This window comes from Eptesicus fuscus, chromosome 6 (assembly GCF_027574615.1).
Source record: "Eptesicus fuscus isolate TK198812 chromosome 6, DD_ASM_mEF_20220401, whole genome shotgun sequence".
Taxonomy (NCBI): domain Eukaryota; kingdom Metazoa; phylum Chordata; class Mammalia; order Chiroptera; family Vespertilionidae; genus Eptesicus; species Eptesicus fuscus.
The window spans coordinates 95,385,765-95,405,478 of NC_072478.1; the positions used below are offsets into that span (position 1 = coordinate 95,385,765).

General features: G+C 39.2%; 1 protein-coding gene across 3 annotated transcripts in view; it reads right to left on the minus strand.

Annotated features, from left to right (window-relative positions):
• Positions 1 to 19,714, minus strand: part of GABRB2 (gamma-aminobutyric acid type A receptor subunit beta2) — a 196,417-nt gene that overhangs the window by 29,576 nt on the left and 147,127 nt on the right. For all 3 annotated transcript variants that reach the window (XM_008147650.3, XM_008147648.3, XM_054717038.1), the window contains exons 6-7: positions 4,808 to 4,945; positions 2,782 to 2,934 (exon numbers count right to left, since the gene is read on the minus strand). In XM_008147650.3, the coding sequence (XP_008145872.1) occupies positions 2,782 to 2,934; positions 4,808 to 4,945 (291 nt within the window). The remainder of the gene's footprint in view (positions 1 to 2,781; positions 2,935 to 4,807; positions 4,946 to 19,714) is intronic.

The following is a 19,714-nucleotide window of genomic DNA, read 5'->3' on the forward strand; positions in this document are numbered from 1 at the left end:
CTTCATGTTTCTAGATTGGGCATCGAGGCATGTAATACACAGATAAATTATACAGAAGTATTACAAGATTCCTTATGGAAAATGCCACACTAAGTGATGGCCACTTATAATTATAATTATTCGTCCAGCTGTGTAAGCACCTCTAACTGGGGGGAGTAGTCTCCCTCAAAGGTGTAATTGGAGGGGTAGACATTGCTACACAGGAAAAAGCACGTGGGTCCAGAGTCCCTGGTAGGATAAGTTCCTTGTGAAAATAGGCAGAGCTCAGAGTCAAGATCCCACAGGTGGGAGGCTAGGCAGACAACATGTGAACTGGGACCTCTCCGACTCAGAAACCTGTGTCCTTAAACACTACCTAATTAACACATCCCAGAAGTTAAGTTTCATTTCTACGAATTTTTTTTGGAACATAAGTTTCCTGATTTAATTTTCTCTCTCTAATAAGATCGTAATTTTTGTCTTGTTTTTATACATGATCCTAAAACAAATATAGAAAAAATATTTTTTAAATAAACATGCTCTTTTTAAAATCGATTTTAGACACAGAAGAAGGGAGAAGGAGGGAGAGGGAGAGAGAGAGAGACAGAAACGTCAATGAGAGAGAAACATCTATCAACCGCCTCCTGCATCTCCTTCACTGGGGATCGAGCCCACCACCCAGGCCTGTGGCCTGACCAGGATTTGAACCAGTGACCTTTTGATGCATGAGTCGATTCTCAACCACTGGGCAACACTGGCTCAGCAGAAAAAATAAATTTGAGCATCTGATTCTGAACAAGACCAGAAAAACACTGGCCTTGCTTTAGAGCGAGGTGTCTTACAGTTCTCAGATTTTTCTTTTTATTACAATATTAATCTTTTTGAAACATTTCCCAATTTTATTTTTCTCTTCTTAATGTGAACCACAGATTATCCTGTACGACATGTATATCATAAAACTGACAATGCTGATTTTACTATTTATCTAAATCTCATTTTAAGGTATTTCTGACCTAGTAATAAATTATTCACATAGGGAGATGGATGAATTGGGGGGAAAAAAAGAGAGAGTGAGAACTCACGGATATGGACAACAGTGTGGTGATTGCAGGGTTGGGGGGTGGGGTGGAAGAGGCTATAGAAGGGATAAATGTGATGGAAAAAATAAAATTTATATAAAGAAGTAAATAAATTACTTACTATTCCTGTAATAGACATAAAATAGGTAACAAATATTCACTTTGAAATAAGATATCTACAAATTTCATTCATTCCTTTATTCAGCAAACATTTACTGAACATCATTTTCTATGAGAGACACTATAGATGTAATGGAAGCAAAATTAGATATTGATCTTTCTCCCAAAGATCTTCAAGTACCAGGAGGAAAATGACATCACAAACCAAAAGAATGCATAACCGTGGCTGGCCTACAGAGGGTAACTCTCTAGCACTTTAAGAGGTTAAGGCACAGGGACTTGACTCAGAACAGGAGGTCATTACTCTTCCTTCCTTCCTAGAACTACCACAATCTAAGCTCAACACAGCAGCCAAAACTGAAATCAAATCATGTTACTCCTTCAAAACTGAAATCAAATCATGTTACTTCTTTGCTCAAAAACTCTGTTGCTCAGCATAAAAGCCTTTATTATGGCCCCCAAACCACCTCGTAATCTTTTCGTCCCCTCTCACACACACTGTCCTAGCTCCTGAACTCTCTCTGCATTTGCCTCGCTGCCACCTCACTGACAGTGCTCACAGCCTGGAATATTCTTATCCACATAACTGTGGCTTTTCATCCTCTTCAAGTCTGTTCCATTGACAATTTCTGAGTAAGTTCTACCCGGATTATTTTAAACTGTACCCCCTGGCATCACCAGTCTCCCGTTGCTTATTTCCCTCAATAGACTTACCATATTATATGATTTGCATGGCTATTCAATTTATTGTCTATCTTTTGCTGATGGAACATAACTTCCAGAAGGGCACGGATTCATCTCCAGTGCCAAGAGTAGCTGGCATGGTACATAGTAGGCATTCAACAAGTATTTGTTGAATGAATAAATAAATGACTTCTCCAAGGAAGTAACAATTGCATTGAGATCTCATGGTGGAGGAGTTAACATTTCAAAATTGAAAGGAACTAGTTAGAATTTAAAATAATAAAGATTGTGTAAAAGGTCATAAATTTAACATATCTGGAGTTAGCAACATAAAAATGTCCATGAAATAGAAGTTATTATCTCTCTTTGGTTTTATAACAAAATAAAAACCAAGCATTAGATAACTGATGCCAGAGATTATTTCCCAAAATTTTTGCTTGGTTTTCTCTTGTCCCCTGCCATGTCAGTCCAAAATATTCATAAGACTTTAGACTTCTTTCTGCTTAGCTACTTTTTACACACTACATTTTCCTGTTTTTTTTGCTCAGAAAACAAAAAGATGGGAGGGACATCTTCCCAGGCAAAGAAGTGCAGGTAGAAATTTAATAATTATCAAGTGATATTACATGAATTATGCTTCAATAAAAATATCACACAGATGGGACTAATTACATTACCAACAGCTATCTAGTTAACTAATTTTGACATGAAAGAGCTTTAATATGTGTTTAATTGATTTAACGCTGAATCAGATCACCCAAAGTCTGAGAGTCAAATCCTTATAATGTGTGCAGTCTGGTTTCATCATGTGTTACAAATTCCAGGGAAGCGCGTTTTTGGACACAAACACACGCATGCACGCACACACACACACACGCACGTGTGAGTCAAACTCCGCAAGCAGACAAAAATGGCCTACCTAATGCCACTCTTGCAGCTGAAGCATCGTAATTAATCCAGAAGGAGACCCAGGAGAGGATAGTGATCAGGATGGAAGGCATATACGTTTGCAGGATAAAGTACCCAATGTTTCTCTTCAGCTTAAAACTGAGGGACAACCTGGGATAGGAACCTAGAAAGGCAATTTTAGAACATCATCATTAGCATTCAATACTTGTAGGATACTTTCCTTTAAAGGCCCCTAAACGGTCTGTATATTTTCCTAGATTCAAATCTAGCTCCTGGTGAAGCGCAAGCACTTTCTTCTGCAAAAGATGTCTCAGAACACTGGGTTTTTAATTAGCAGGAGTTACTCTATGTTGATTATATCCCACACTCATCAGTCATTAAAAGAATTCCCGGTTTTCTCTGCTCAGCCTCATGTACTGGATCAAAAAATACTCATTATCTACAACTGTGATGACAAGACAATTTGGGACAGTCCCTTTGTCCCCCCCTCAATTGTTTCTCAGCAAGTCCACCCGTTAAGATTTTTTTTTTTTTTTTGCATATCAGAATCAGGCTGCACACTCTGATGCTAGTAAAAGATAGCTCTTCACACACAAAGCTCCAGTACGGTTTTAAGTCTGGATCAATGTCTGTACTTCAGGCAATGCAGCAACTCCCTGAAATTTCAGGATGGTTTTCAAGTGTAGGCATTATTTTTTTTTCCTAAAATCAGTGTATTCATCAAAGTTCTGAAGCAGGGGTGGGGAACATCCGGCCCACGGGCCACAGAAGGCCCACAAAATCATTTGGTCTGGCCCTGCCAAGGCATTAGTGGTGAGTTAATTAAATGTTTGACCAAAAAGAGCAGGCTAATGTTTAAGTTGATAATTTTCTGTGGCCTGCGAATGCTGTCATAAATATGCAAATGGCCCTTGGCAGAAAAAGGTTCCCCACCCTCATTCCAAAAGGCATCCCTGACCTACTCAAAGGTGGAGAATCACTATTCCTGAGCAACATCTGTGGGAGATACAACTAAAGCATCACATTCCTGAAGTGGGGTCCTTTGTGGTGATCTGGGGTTTACACTTTAGATAATATATGTAACAGAACACAGCCTCAGAACATAAACGGTTCACACTGATAAATAGTGTCTTAATGTGAAAGTAAGAGTATTTTACATAGGAACTCATTTCTACAGAGTTTCAGCAATTCAAAGGACTTCATACTTAGGAAAAGTTTCAGTTATTATTGTTCTTTATTTTCTACAGCAAAAGGCTACGCTGTATTCTTACTAAGTCATGCAACTCTTGCCTGAAGTTGTATGTAGGGACAGAAAGTACCCAAATCAGAGGGGAAACTCAAAATTTATAGTTATAAGGCTATTTCCATGTACGGGATTCACTTCAATGAGACATATTCCTGTGGGCTTATTATTTTTCCCCTTAATGATGTAGCAAATTACCACTTTACTGGTCTTTCTTGTTAAAAATTTGTGCTGTTGATACCAAGTTTGATAACCTAAAACCTCAATACTAGCAGGGTAAGGGCAGCAAAGGCATCAGGATAATCTCAGGATCTGGAAGGGTGTTTACCTGCAAAACAGGGGGGTCACAGTACATAAAGCAATTCCTATCCTCCGGGGGAAATGTGAAATTCTCCTACCCTACTCTCTTCAGAGAATTTTGCTGTGGTCAGACTTGAGTGAACTGTGACTTGGTCATTCCCAGTGTATTTGAAAGAATGATAATTAATTCTGTGAGATGCATAAAATCAGGGGAACAACTGACCCGGGTCTTCATTTCTTTCTCTATTCTGTCTACAACAATTAGTCCCTTCGTTGGCCAATGAGAGACACAGCGCTTCTCAGCGCTGCTGGGGGTGCCTTCAGGAAAATAACTGGATGGGCTGCAAATGGCTTGATGGGGACATGAGGGTTTTCAGCAGATCTCAGTCTTCTAGAGTCACCATCCTTCCTGGGGACCCCGTCCGGAAATAAGTGACCCCTGTTTATAAATGATGATGACTCTTTTACCTTAACCTTCTTCCCTGATACAAACCTGTGGAGAAAACAACCTTCTTGGTGATGAGTTTGTAATCTACAATAGAGAACTGTGGAAGTTCAATCTTTGTTACTCCCGTTACTGCTTTATCTTCCCCACGCCAGTAAAACTCAATGTCGTCAGTGGTATATCCATCTGAAAAGAAAACATATACACACATACAGACGCACAAAATGAAAAACAAACAAAACAGACAGAATAAAGTTTAGTAGATGAATTTTGTAAATGATAATAGCTACAGTTAGAGGCTATTATTATATGTTAGGTAGCCTGCTAAGCACCTCAAGTATATTAGCACATTTAATCCCCATAACAAACTCATGAGGGAAGCATAATTAGGCCCCCAAGAGGAATCACAGGCTTAGAGAAATTAACAGCTCACATTAAGTCTTGAAACTATGAAGTGGCATAATTGGAACTTGAACCTAGGTTTATCTGAGTATGAATCTCATTCTCTCAAACATCATCATATTATTACATAACCCTGATGGCACTCTAAGAGAAGACAAAAGAAGAGGAACATCATTTGAGTTATCAGTACAGCACTGAATGCTATCAAACCTCCCCCCTCCGTATAAGATATTTGAATTATAATATATTTGAGTTTCAAGTCAGAAGAGCAATGATTATTAAGGGAGTCACTAATTTGTTAATACTCATAGGCATGACCTCCAAATTTGATTTTGTAGCATATCTGAATTCCAAAATTCTCTCCAAAACACACCTCAAAACAACATTGATTCTAATAGTTTTAAGAAATAAATACAAATGTATAGTGTACACTATCAATGCACAGTGTATTTAGGAGGTATGCTTCCTTCATTCGACAACAATTTACTGAGCATCTACTATGCTGATCAGTACACAGATGCTGGGGATAGGACTCTATACAATAAAGACATGTCCTCTGTTATAATGATATTTCCAATCCATGGGGCAGAGTAGAATAAGCACACATATTCTAATAAGTAAGCGCACATATAACTGCAACGAATAAGCACATATTAGATCGTAAACAATGCTGTACAGGGAAGCATGCAATGAAATCCAGTGAATATGGATATTATACGAACTAATTCCCCACAACCTCTATAGAAGCATATATTATCTTTGTGTATCCTAATTATCTCTTCAAAGAACTTTTGTATCTCGATAGTTGAATTTTTAAAGTATAGGAAACAGGAAAGATACTGCGCACCAATTTCAAAGGCAATGAAACAAATTAAAAAGATTGCCTAAGTTCTTTGCCTTTTGACATGTGACTAGCTAGTGTAACACTGAGGACTATAATTACAATCCTCTGACTCTTAGCTCTTACGGTTTTGAATAAACCACATTGCCTCCAAAGAGACTCAGAGAGTCAGATCTCCAAAAGAGCGGAAAAAAATAGTTTTTCAAAGAACTGCAATGCCCTCGATTTGAAAATTTATACAAACTATAGCACAGCTCAGGCAGCGTCTTAACTTTTCTAGAAGTCTGCAGTCCTCCTTATTCATAGGCGCAATGCTGCAGTAATACAGTTTTTTGGAAGCGTTATTGAGACTTGAACTTCTGGTTTTGCATCTCTAGGCTTCTGGATAATAGCTAATGATTTTGAAACGACTTGTTTAGTTGAGAACATCATAAATTATATTGTAATCAAAATTGGAGTTTTATTATATTATAAACTACCAACATTTTTATTAGTGTGATCTCATTTAGAGCCCTTTGTTTTGTTAGACAATGTCTTTTTGCATATAAAACTTTGATTTTAAAGCAAAGTCCAAGGGAACGACATAGTAAACAGATTCTCAGAAAAGAGCTTCTCACTCCCCATTAATCTACCTCATTATATTCTTTAACTTATCCTCAGAACGGGGGTGTCTGTCCTAAAAGAGAACTTTCCTAATATGACCCTGGGGACCCTCACAGTTTAGAGCTTCCTCTCAAATATAACCTAACTTCTCATTTGTTATTTGCACACATCTCTGTTATGAAATTGTTTTAAATCAATGACAATCCCACTTTTGATAAAAACAGTTTAAAATAGAAAGATAAAAGAAATTTGCTCAGAGAATTAACCTCGATAGTTAGAAATGCATTGCAAAATTGAACCTGTGGTATATAAACATAAATAAAGGTATTTATGAAATCAGAAGGCAATCGTGTTGTGTGTGTGTGTGTGTTTTAAAATAAAAGCTGTTGTCAAATGCAGCCATTTTCAAAAGAAGAGGTTGAGAGAAAACTCTCACCATTTCCAACAGAGGTTTAAGTCTAACCTAGTGAGGGGTGTGTTTTTGGTCCTGCAGCTTCCTCTCTTCAGTATCTACCTTCTTTGTCCAGCACCACAAATCTAACAGCAGCTCTCTGCAGGCAGAGGCACCAGCTATATGCCTGCACTACAGTCATCATCATCATCACTACTCATGGAGTTTTTTATGCAGAAAAACCGAGTTGCTACTTGTAAAATACAATGCTTAACAAGGTTAGCTAGTACCCTCTTTTTAATACCTTTGCTGTTATTTCATGAGCAAATACACGGACGTGCACAATGAGAAACCCGGCTGTTCAATCAAGGACACTTACAGAACTCTCCAAAGTGTTTGGAAATTATAATAAAACATTTAAGTTTATTTTGATATTTAGGATTTTGGAATCTGACACCAGAGAGCAATGTGTTGTGTATACAACTTGGCTAGTGCTGGTCTTAAAAACCCCAATCTTCTGGAATTCATTTTGGTTTAACCAAGTATAGAATATTGCAAATGGAAAGGGAACGAATGTGCTTGCATCATCGATCTCTGGAGATGAAAGACCAACAATCCCTGACAGTACCAGGGTGGTCAACTTCAAAGCTAGCTCAGACACTGTGTGGATTACCTGAAAGCAGACCTAGTTTTCTTTTTCTTTGAATTTCCTCTGGAGGAACAGTTAGCAGTCTCTCAAAGTGATTAAAAAATAAAACATATGCAAATATATATGACCTGACTTTTACAACTTTTGTAATAATAATGAGTGAAAATAATTAGATTTCTTGTAAAAGATATCAGAAGGGGGGTGGTGCGCAGGAGATCCTCATTAATGTCTTGCAAATTAAATTCATCTTTTATATTTTATTCATGGGATTCTAGAAACTGAGTCATTAAATTCTATTGTATTCTTATCATTAAAACCATAACCCAGATAAATTCAGATGGCCTATGAGTAACCCAAAATACAAATTTATTGGAATTTACTTGGAAGACTTAAAAACTGTATAAATGTTACAAGTCTCAGATCAGGATAAATATAAAAATATGCAAATCTACATAAGACATGAGTGATAAACAAGCTATCTTTCAAATATTGGTAAAAACAACCTATATAATAAAGAGGTAATATGCAAATTGACCATCACACCCTTGCACAAGATAGCTGCCACAAGATGGCCAGCAGGGGAGGGCACTTGGGGGTGACTGGGCTTGCAGGGGAGGGCAGTTAGGGGCGACTGGGCCAGCAGAAGAGGGCAGTGGGGGTGACCGGGCCAGCAGAGGAGGGCAGTTGAGGGCGACAGGGCCAGCAGGGGAGGGAAGTTGGGGGAAACCAGGCTTGCAGGGGAGGGCAGTTAGGGGCGACTGGGCCAGCAGAAGAGGGCAGTTGGGGTGACCGGGCCAGCAGAGGAGGGCAGTTGAGGGCGACAGGGCTGGGAGGGGAGGGCAGTTGGGGGCAATCGGGCTGGAAGGGGAGCAGTTAGGCACCGATAAGGCTGGCAGTAAAGTGGTTAGGGGGTGATCAGGCTGGCAGGCAGAAGCAGTTAAGGGCAATCAGAGAGACAGGCATGCGAGCAGTTGGGAGTCAGCAGTTCTGGATTGTGAGAAGGATGTCTGACTGCCAGTTTAGACCTGATCCCTGTGGGGTCCCAGATTGGAGAGGGTGAAGGCTAGGCTGAGGGACACAACCCCCCAGCCCCCAGTGCATGAATTTTGTGCACTGGGCCTCTAGTCTATTATATGAGAGGTAAGGAGTAAAAATGCCATTTTAACAATACTCACATAAGTGAACATGTTCTCACAATTATTATATTTTCTTATTACATAAGATGGCATTTTAAAACTTTTTCTCTCTTAATGTCAGTCTACATGTCTACTTTGTTATCTACTAAATAAATATTTCATTTTAGAAGAATTTACTGTACAAAGGATAAGAACTTACCAAGAAATTAAACAGTGGTGGCTAGTGACATCATTTTTTTTTTCCAAGGGGGAAATCAAAGTGACTTGTTTTTTTCTGGCTACTTATTTAAACTTAGTTCCTCAATTGGACTGCTGAGTGTTGTAGGGTAATTCTCTATCTCCCATTGTATCTAATATAGCAATAGTTATACAATAACACAGTAGTTGCTTTAACCTGTTAATTCTCAGTCATCACACCAACTTCTGACAACTGAGAATATGGGTTGGGAATAATTCACACTAGTCATAGATGGTTTATATTTTTTAAGAACTATCTTATCTCAAATTCCCTGCCTTTTATATTTCTATCACAGCACTTTAAAAATGTTTTTGAATTGAATACCTCTTTGTAAAAAAAAATAGTATATTACTGCCTTATTAGTATTTAAAGTTCTATCGGTTTTTAAATAACTACTAGTAAAAATTTATGTTCTGAGGAACACTAAGCCTGCATCACGTGCTTCATGGAAGAGGCTCTTCAGTCCATATATTGTGAGTCACTGCATATTGTGGCCCCCTCTTATAGTTACAAACATGTAACAGAATTTAGGAAATCCCACAATAAACAATCTGTTTAACTTTACTTACCCCTGGAATTTCCCAAATCTATTGACCATATGCATTTTACTTTATTTTATTTTTTTAGGATATAAAACATGCCCACCCAGGTGTGTTCCATAAATTGCTGGAGGTATTCATATTCATACATTTTAGGGTGATTTAGTTAATGTTCCCTGAAAAGCCAGGTAAGCCCTTGAGAAGGCTCACTGCTCCCCAGAAACTTAGCTTGCTTTTTTAGTGGATTAAGCATTTTTTTCCTCTAAAAAACATTTGTAAATAACAGAGATCAAATTGTCTTTTAATGGAGCAAGGCAGACAGACATTTCTGGAAAGCAGCACAACTGAATGTAAGAAGGTGAACATTTTCAGGACTCACTCCACAGTCAGAACCCACTCCACTCCAGGCGGAGGCCTGTGTGCTGAGCAAAGGAGCAAGACCTAGTGCAGTCCAAGGCCCATGAAACGTGCAGGGAGCTTTCAAGAGGAAGAGGTACACTTGTCAGCCAAAACTCTTTAAATTCAGCAATGCAAGCCTCCCAAAGATACTCTGCGTGATTGCCCTGACTCCGTAATTGCATCCTATTCTTCACTCTGCTCTTTAGATGGCCCGCTAGACACCATTTCTGTGCTGTCAAATCACTTCTAGACCCCGAGCAGCTCAAAATCATCGGCCGAAGGTAAGGCAGACGTGATTACCCAGTGGCATCTTAGTGAGGACACCATCAAGTAATGGCCCAGAATTCATCCCACATCAAAGATGACCTACTTCTGGTGTTATGACTACTTTCAAATTCAAATCTTATGATGTGAAAGAATAGGAAATCAGTCATAATCAAGTAAAATGTCAGATTTTGTGCTTTAAAGATCATCTCTTAACTTGAATTTCAATGCAAGTCTCAGTCTTTGTTGTCTCCGTATGGAAGCAGGATGATCCGGTGGCTGTGTCTGCACGGTTAGATACACAGTGTTCCTTAAATCTTTCTTTCAAATGTCTGGAGAGATGAAGCCATGAAGCTAGTGGTCCAAGTAAGAGAAAGCAAGGTGAGCCAGCGCTGAGCTTGGGCTACTGGAGGCCTGGAAACTTCCCTTAGCTCTTTCGGAACCTCCCAGGAACCTTCCAAGGGATCCCTAGATCATACTTTGAGTAGCACTGCTTTAGAGGATCTCTAATTTGAAATTTAAGGAAAGCTCTAAAGAATTCATTTTAATTTAAATTATTACAAATTACCAAAAACTAGGAATCTTGTTTCTTCTAGTAGAAATAAAAACAACTTGCTTTTGAATAGCTGGGGACCTTTGTGTGTTTCGTGCTGTTTAGTTGGCTTGACTTCTGGTGATCCTATGAATGAGTGATGGCCACAATACCTTGTCCTCTTGTCCTCAGCAGCCCTGCTCAGCTCCTGCAGATTCGTGCCTACAGCTTCTTTTATGAATTCAATCCATCTCATGTTTGGTCTTCCTCTTTTCCTGCCGCCTTCTGTTTTCCTCAGGGTTATTGTCTTTTCCAAATAACCCTGCCTCCTCATGATGTGCCCAAAGTAGGACAGCTTCGGTTTTGTCATTTCTGCCTCCAGCTATGTTTCAGGCTTAATTTGCCCTTGGGCCCACTTGTTCATCTTTCTGGTGGTCCAGGGCAGTGGTCGGCAAACTGCGGCTCTGTTGACTAATGAGTTTGCCGACCACTGGTCCAGGGTATCCATAGAGGTCTCTTCCTATACCATACTTCAAATGAATCAATTTTTTTCTCCTTATCTGCCTTCTTCACTGTCCAATGTTCACATTTGTATATAGCAATTAGGACTTTTAAAAGTCATTTTTATTCTATAGATTTAGTTTATATATAAACATATACACATACAGGGCTGGGCAAAAGTAGGTTTATAGTTATTTGTATGTAAAATAATACAATATATATATATATATATATATATATATATATGTATATATATATATATATATGCCTAAGCAACTGTTCGACTGGTAGCTATGACGCGCACTGACTATCAAGGGGCAGATGCTCAATGCACAGGCATGGAAACATAGAACAGACTGATAAATCTCAGAGGGAAGGTGGGAGGTGGGAGGGCAGGAAGAGATTAACTAAAGATCTTATATGCATACTAGAGGCCCGGTACATGGATTTGTGCACTGTTGGGGTCCTTTGGCCTGGCCTATGGGGATCGGACCGAAACTGGCAGTCTGATATCCCCCGAGGGGTCCCAGATTGCAAGAGGTGCAGGCCAGGCCGAGGGACCCCACCAGTGCACGAATCCATGCACTGGGCCTCTAGTAATTAATAAATAATACAAGAATATACTCTGTTTCACATAGTCACAACTGTAAACCTACTTTTGACCACCCCATATATATTTGAAATTTTTAAAATTAAATGCATGTGTGTGTGTGTATGTATGTATGTGTGTGTGTGTGTATATATATAAATATATATATGTATATATATAAATATATATATATATACAAATATATATAAATAATAAATATATAATTTAAATAAAATTTGGTTTTTTTCTGATGAAGTAAAACTATATATTTAGCAAAGGAACTAATGCATTTGTACACAATTGAAACTATTTTCTATCACACTATCAACCTGGTAAAAGGTATATATATGTGAATAAAGTGAAATGCCAACTCTCTTTGTTTGGCCTCTAAATACCTATACAAGTCCCTGAAAGTCACTTCATTAGTGAAGGATAAGAAGCTAAGAATTAGAGCTTATTACATGGAATAAGACATTTTCATCTTAAAGAAAAAGTTATATAGAAAAATGCTCAAATAATGCCTAGAGCCTTAACCAATGTTGATGCAAATCTGCTCTATTCTAAACTACTGATTATATTCCTGGGTTGAGAAAAAAATCATTCCTTAAGTAATTTGTAAAAATATTGACATGAAAGATAAATAAATGACAGGTAGATAGGTCCACAAATTCTATGATATTCCTACCCACAAATGGTTGGGCCTAATTCCCCGGGAGTGTGGCCTGGACTTAGTGATCTACTTCTAGGACTCAGAAAACAGCACAAGTGATGGATGTCACTTTTGAGATTAGGATATAAAAGACTGAGGCTTCTGGATGAGTTCTTCCTCTCTCTCTTTACATGAGCTGCACTGTGGAGAGTCCTAAATGATAAGGAACCGAGGGAGGCCTCCAGGCAATAGTTAGAGGAACGAGGACCTCAGTTCAACAGGAACTCCGTGAGCTACTGAGATCTGCCACAACTCTGAGTGAGCTTAAAAATGGGCCATTGCCCAGTTAAGCCTTCAGATGAGACCATGGCCCTGACCATCAGCTTGACCACAAAGCTGATTACTGACTCTCAGAAACTATGAGCTAATAAATGGCTGCTCTTATAAGCTGTTAAGCTTCAGGGTAGTTTATTATCCAGAAATAAATAGCTAATAAACCTGCTATCTTGGAATGGCATGGTCTAGTATACCAAACAAGCAGGAGTTTCATTCACATTCTGTCTACTTCCTACTATGTCGCCAAAGCCTAAGTGCTCTAAAAAAGCAAAAAATGCCTCCTGTGTTTTCTATGTTCTCAGAACTAGTGAAAACACTTGCAAAGCAATTAGTACACTGGCTTAATGATTACTACTCATTATCATTCTGATTACTGATATCTATAGCTAAAGAAAAGTTTTTATTTTTTATATTTTACACAGTTTAAAACTTAAGCTTCGAAACATAACTTTTAGGTTCAGTTCAAGTTAGAAAATAGTTGCATAACCAGCAACTGGGTTAAAACAGTCTGGGTTTGGCAGTCAATCAAGGGCTAAGATTATCAAATGTTTCAGGTGCCAAACAAATTGGGTGATGTGTAAGTCCTGATAGTGATGAACTGGAGAGTGTATGCCCCACCCCATCTGAAATAATTTGAATTCAAGTACAAACACCAGAAATAACAAAATTGTGCTGATTTTAAAAATGTAATTATGAGTCAAATGTTACCCGAATCCGAGTTTACATCCTAAAGATGACAGAGGCAATTTCCATAATTATAGAGTCATCATGTGCTGTTGGTCACCTCTGCCAGTACCCTGCTTTCTAAATTGGGTAAACCAATCTGGTTGAAAATGTGGAAGCCCCTTCTTTCCACTATTGGTGATTAACAGACACAGAAGCTTTGCTCTTATTCTAACCTAAAGATAATTAGGTCTGTAGTTTCAAACCAGTAAATACCAAAAGCAAACAATTTTCAAGATGGTGGGGTGTTTAGGTGATTTTTGCAAGCCGTGGTAGGACTCCTAAGTTGTAGGTCTACATTTTCACATTGAATATTTGCAACTCTGTTTGTCTAAGACAAGTTGCCTGAATGTTTATAATTAACTAAGGCAATGCCTTAGATTTGACAGAGGATAAGTCCAAAGGACCTGGTGCCTTAGGCTGATCCTACCAATCTAAATCAACTTTTTCTTTTTTTTTTTTTATTAGTAGCTTGGATATTAGTAATTTAATTATTCTTTAATATCCAACATTAAAGCACACTAGCCTCAAAGATTTAATAAAGTAAAACAAAAAGCCCTAAGTACTAAAACTTATTTCTTTAGTCCCTAAGGAATATGCAATTGCAGATAATAGAGCAATTTTCTGACTGGAACAAAACTCAACTAATATTCAAATTCTAGGGTAGTTTCCTCCAAACCATGTTATCTTTATAGAACTATGATTTTACAGTAAAAATGGTTTCTAGGATGAGAGGGAAGAAAATAAAGATCTAATATTACCAACACAGCAGATTGGTATCTATATATATAAAAGCCTAATATGCAAAAGTGTCCCCTCAGGAGTTCGACCGACCGGGAGTTCGATTGCTTGCTATGATGTGCGCTGACCACAAGGGGGTGGCGAAGAATGAAGGAAGGCCCTGGCCAACAGCTGAGGAAGGGAGCCCCAGCTAGCAGCCAGCAGCCGCTAGGGACTCTACCCATGCATGAATTTCATGCATTGGGCCTCTAGTTTAATATAATATCCCTATGACTTAAAGAGTGATTCACCTGAGCAGTGTCCTCAAATTTGAGTGAGCCAACCATTTACTCCAGGACTTGTTCCCGAGCCCTACCTACAGGACATCCAACTGCATAGGTACATTAACAAATGTACCAGCTGGTTCTGATATATGATCACACTTTCATGTATGGAGAGAATCTGTGTTCTAAGAGTTTGAAAAATTCCTTAAAAAATTCAAGAATGTTCTGGAGCAGTGGTTTCCAACATTTCTAATGCTGCAACCCTTTAATACAGTTCCTCATGTTGTGGTGACCCCCAACCATAAAATTATTTTCGTTGCTACTTCATAACTAATTTTGCTACTGTTAATGAATCGTAATGTAAATATCTGTGTTTTCCGATGGTCTTAGGCTCTACAGCAGTGGTTCTCAACCTGTGGGTTGAGAACTGCTAGCAGGGTCGCAGATATTTACATTACGATTCATAACAGTAGCAAAATTACAGTTATGAAGTAGCAACGAAAATAATTTTATGGTTGGGGGTCACTACAACATGAGGAACTGTATTAAAGGGTTGCGGCATTAGAAAGGTTGAGAACCACTGTTCTAGAGGATACACATCTTTATATTTTCTTAGATGTGGGGTGTCCTGGGGACTATGGGACTCTGTAATCTTGGAGTCTGTATCTGACATAATGGACCTCTATTCTGGTTGAAAGCACTTATACCTAAATCTGTCACTTCTAAATGTCTGAAATAAAACTCTAGCGTGTTCTGTGGGCTGTACTTTCCCTCTCTCACCATGACTACAACATCTCATGCCTGCAAAACTGCTACAGCTGTCTAACTAGTTTCCCAGCTTCCACTTTTATTTCCCCATAACCTAGAGTAGCCAATGATCTTCCACAAGAATAACTCTGACCATGTCACTCTGCTCAAAATCGTCCCATGGCTTCTCATTCCACCTTATGATAAAACAAACAACCTCCTTATTGACCCGACTCTGGGCCTGCCTACATTTTTCATCCAAACTACACTGGCTTTCTCTTTGCTCTTTATTATTTTTATTTTGTTTTTAAAAAATTATTTTATTGTTGAGAATATTAGAGATGTTCCCCATTTTTTTTACCCTTTGCCCCCCTCCACCCTGCTCCCACCCCACCCCAGGCACATTGTCTGTGTCCATGGGCTATGAATTTATGCATATATATATTCTTTGATTAATCTCTTCCTGCCTCTCTCATTCTCAAGGTCTTAGCACTTGCCTTGCACTCCCTTCATGCACATACTCCCGTGATGTCTCTTTTTCCTGGTTCAGGTTTCAGCTTCAATTGCCTCCTCATGGAGCCTAGCTTCCTTATCTTAAGCTGAGCTGTCACCCTGATTCCCCATGACAATTGCTCTCTCCATTTTTAACTTGTTTAATTTTCTTTAGAGTTGATCATTCAGGAATGAGCATCTCTGTTTGTTTATTCCATTGTCTGTCTCTCTACACTAGATGTACATTTCTATAGGGCAGGAGTAGGTCGGTGTTGTTCATTGTGGTATATAAAACATCTAGGTAATTGCTTGGTACAGAGTAGGTGCTAAATAAATGTTTTTGGATGAGTAAATAAACCCTGTTGATTAGCACCTATATGAGATAACATTGGTGTCATCATCTGCATGTGTTCAAAATAAACCAAAAATATCCTCAGTAGGTATGTCTTTTAAAATCTATCAGATTAATAACAGACTTAAAAAAAAAAAAGAACTGGATGTAAGTCATGTCAAAATATATAAATTCACAGATGGGAAGACATCCTGATGGTTCTTTATTTAGATGGGAGCTTTGCCATTCTGTAAAACATATGACAGTGTTTGGAGGCTTATTTAGTATTCACACTATAAAGGAATAGGTCCTCTTGGTTCATGCTTTATGCAGTGATGATACTTTTATAAAGTGTCTTGTTTATCTCATGAAAATGTCTTAAACAACAGACTTCTGTTGTTATTAACCTATTGACATACTACTTTAGTTCTTATTCCTTATTTTTGTTGTCATCCTCAAGTTTCACCAACATAACAGGGCACAGTGATGGATACATGGTTTTAAAATAAAAGGAGCAAAATTGAGGTAAATGAAATTTAAAGCTAGAATTTAAATTTAAAACACAGTAGAAGGTACAGACTGTGGAATCTCAGAGGGAAGGCGGGTGTGCGTGGGTGGGTGGGAGGGAAGAGATTAACCAAAGAACTTCTATGCATATATGCATAACCCATGTAAACAGACACTAGGTTGGTGAAGGCCTGGGGTGGAGGGTAGGGGCAGGCTAGAAGGAGTCATTTGGGGAACAAAGGGGACATATGTAATACTTTCAACAATAACTATTTAAAAAGAAATTAAAACAAAGTTTAGAGCCAAACACAAACACATTAATAGGATCAGATGAATGAAATCAAAGGAAAATTGATATTTTGCTACATTTAAAAATATTTCAAACCTACTTGAATTTAAGCAAATAGGTCTTTGAATAGGCTAACTGGACACCACATTTTAAGATTTGTTTTAATAAAGAACCACCAGAATAACAATGTTTTCTTAAAGAAGCGACCTTGAACTAGGACATCCTCTATGATTTGAATCTGGCTCCTATGCTAGAAATTCGGCCTATTACAGAGGATGACTATTGTGGATAAAGTTAGGGTCTCTGCCCCCCAAAGCCAACCTCAGTGGGAACTGCCCCTCTCCACAGGCCCTGCTTTGCCTGGATTGGACCCCCATCACAGCCAGAGCTGATTATACTTGGTGCATGTCTTCTCTAGGCGGTATCAATCATATTCCTTTGCTAAGAATCTGAAATCTAAATATTAGAATATGAAAAGGTCATGATTTGGAAAGGGAGGGGAGAATTCAGAACAAAGATACCATAACAAGCTATAAAAAAATGGAAACAGTCGATATGCAGAGACAGAACAATGAAGCAGATGGGAAAAGTTCATCAGGCTCCTGAGAAAAAGATCCCAGAGAGCCAGAGAGAGACATGGACAGAGAGGTACTCTGGTTCTTAAAGCCTAGTTTAGGTCCCAGTACCCAAGAATCTTGGATTTTCACAAATAATCTTGGAATTATTTTTTTGGGGGGGATATCTCTGAGATTACTTGTTGTGTTCTTATTCAATATTCTTTTTAAAGCAATATGCCTGCCATATGTCCTGAGAACTATGCATCGTATTCAATAAATGTTCTCAGCACTTATGGCAGACACATTGCTTTAAAAAGAACATTAAAAAACACCTGTCCTCACTGGGAATGCATTCTAGCAGGAAAATACAGACAACAGATAGTAAGCATAACAAACAGGTGAATTACATACTATGTTAGAAAGTAATATGATTTATATGCTATGGACAAAAACATAGAGCAAGGTAGGAAGTATGTGGAGTCTTGGGAAGGCATTTACCAGTAGGTTGCAGTTTTAAATAGAGTTGACAGTGCAAGCCTCATGGCAAAGCTGACCTACGACTGAATAGCAGGCTGCGTGGGGCGACCAGGCTGGTGGCGGGGGGGGGAGGCGTGAGGGGTGACCAGGCTGGCAGGGGGGGAAGTTGGAGGTGACCAGGCCCATGGGGTTGGGGAGTTAGGGGCGACCAGGCCAGCAGGGGGTGCAGCTGGGGGTGACCAGGACAGCAGGGGTCAGTTAGGGGTAACCAGGCTGGCGGGGGGGGGGGAAGTTAGGGGCAACCAGGCTGGGGGGGCAGTTAGGAGTGACCAGGCTGGCAGGGAGGGGGCAGTTGGGGGCGACCAGGCCAGCAGGGGGGGCAGTTAGGTGTGATCCAGCCAGCACACAGTGGCAGTGGGGGGTGATCAGGCAGCAGGGGGGGAAGTTAGGGGCGACCAGGCAGGTAGGCAGGTGAGCGATTAGGAGCCAGCAGTACAGGATTGTGAGAGGGGTGTCCGAATGCCAGTTTAGGACTGATCCCCAGATTAGAGAGGGTGCAGGCTGGGCTGAGGGGACCCCCCCCCCATGCATGAATTTCGTGCACTGGGCCTCTAGCATAATATAAAATCAGACAAGTTGTTGTTTGGAATTAATTTCTACTCTGAGGGCTTTGAGAAAAAAAAAAAAGAAAGAAAAGACAAGATATGGCATGTATGATAAGAAAATGATTCTAGCTGATATTTGACAATAATCGGTATGGGGCTGGTAATGTGTGAAAAAGGCAAACCGGCCAGAAGCCTCTTGTAGTAATTTAAATGAGAGATCCAGCATGGTGGAAGCAAAAGAGGTGGTGAAAGTTGGTGGAATTTTACAAATGTTCTGAAGTCTCAGGATGTGAAATAAAGAGAATGGACCACTGTATTCTAAAGTTTCTGCCCTGAGCAAATGGAAGGATGGAGTTGACATTAAATGAGATGGGAAGAGATCACACATTACAAATTCTGGCAAGAAGATAAGCAGTGCAGTTAGGGACATACAATCAAATATATAAAATCTGGTGTTTGGGAGTGAAGTCTGGATTAGAGATAAATATTTAGGTATAATCAGCATATTGATGATATTTAAAGCCATGAAACTTATGAGCCAGTTGAAGGAAGAAATCCAAGAACTGAGTGTGCGCTTGTGTTAAGAATTCAGGTTGAGAGCCCTGGCTGGTGTGGCTCAGATGTTTGGAGCACTGTTCTGTGCACCAAAGGATCACAGGTTCAATTCCTGGTCAGGGCACATATCCAGGTCAGGGGTTCAATCCCCTGTAGGGGTAGGTGTAGGAAGCAACTGATTGATGTCCCTCTCTTTTTTAAAACATGTTTTTCATTGATTTAAAAAAAGTTTTTCATTGTTTTTCAAAGAAGAAGGGAGAGGGAGAGAGAAAGAAACATTGATTGGTTTGTCTCCTGCAGGAACCCCAACAGGGTACTGAACCGCAACCTGGGCATATGCCCTGATCAGCAATGAATGACCTTTTGGTGCACAGGGCTATGGTCAACCAACTGAGCCACACCAGCCAGGAGGATGTTTCTCTCTCACATCAATGCTCTTTTCTTTATCTCCCTTCCTCTCTCTTTAAAGTCAATAAAAAGATATCCTCAGGTAAGAATAAAAATATAAATAAAATAAGATAGTTCATTTTGAAGAGGGAGAAACTGAAAAGGAGTCTGAGAAGAAAAATTAGAAGAAGAAAACCTAGAGAGAGTGTGAT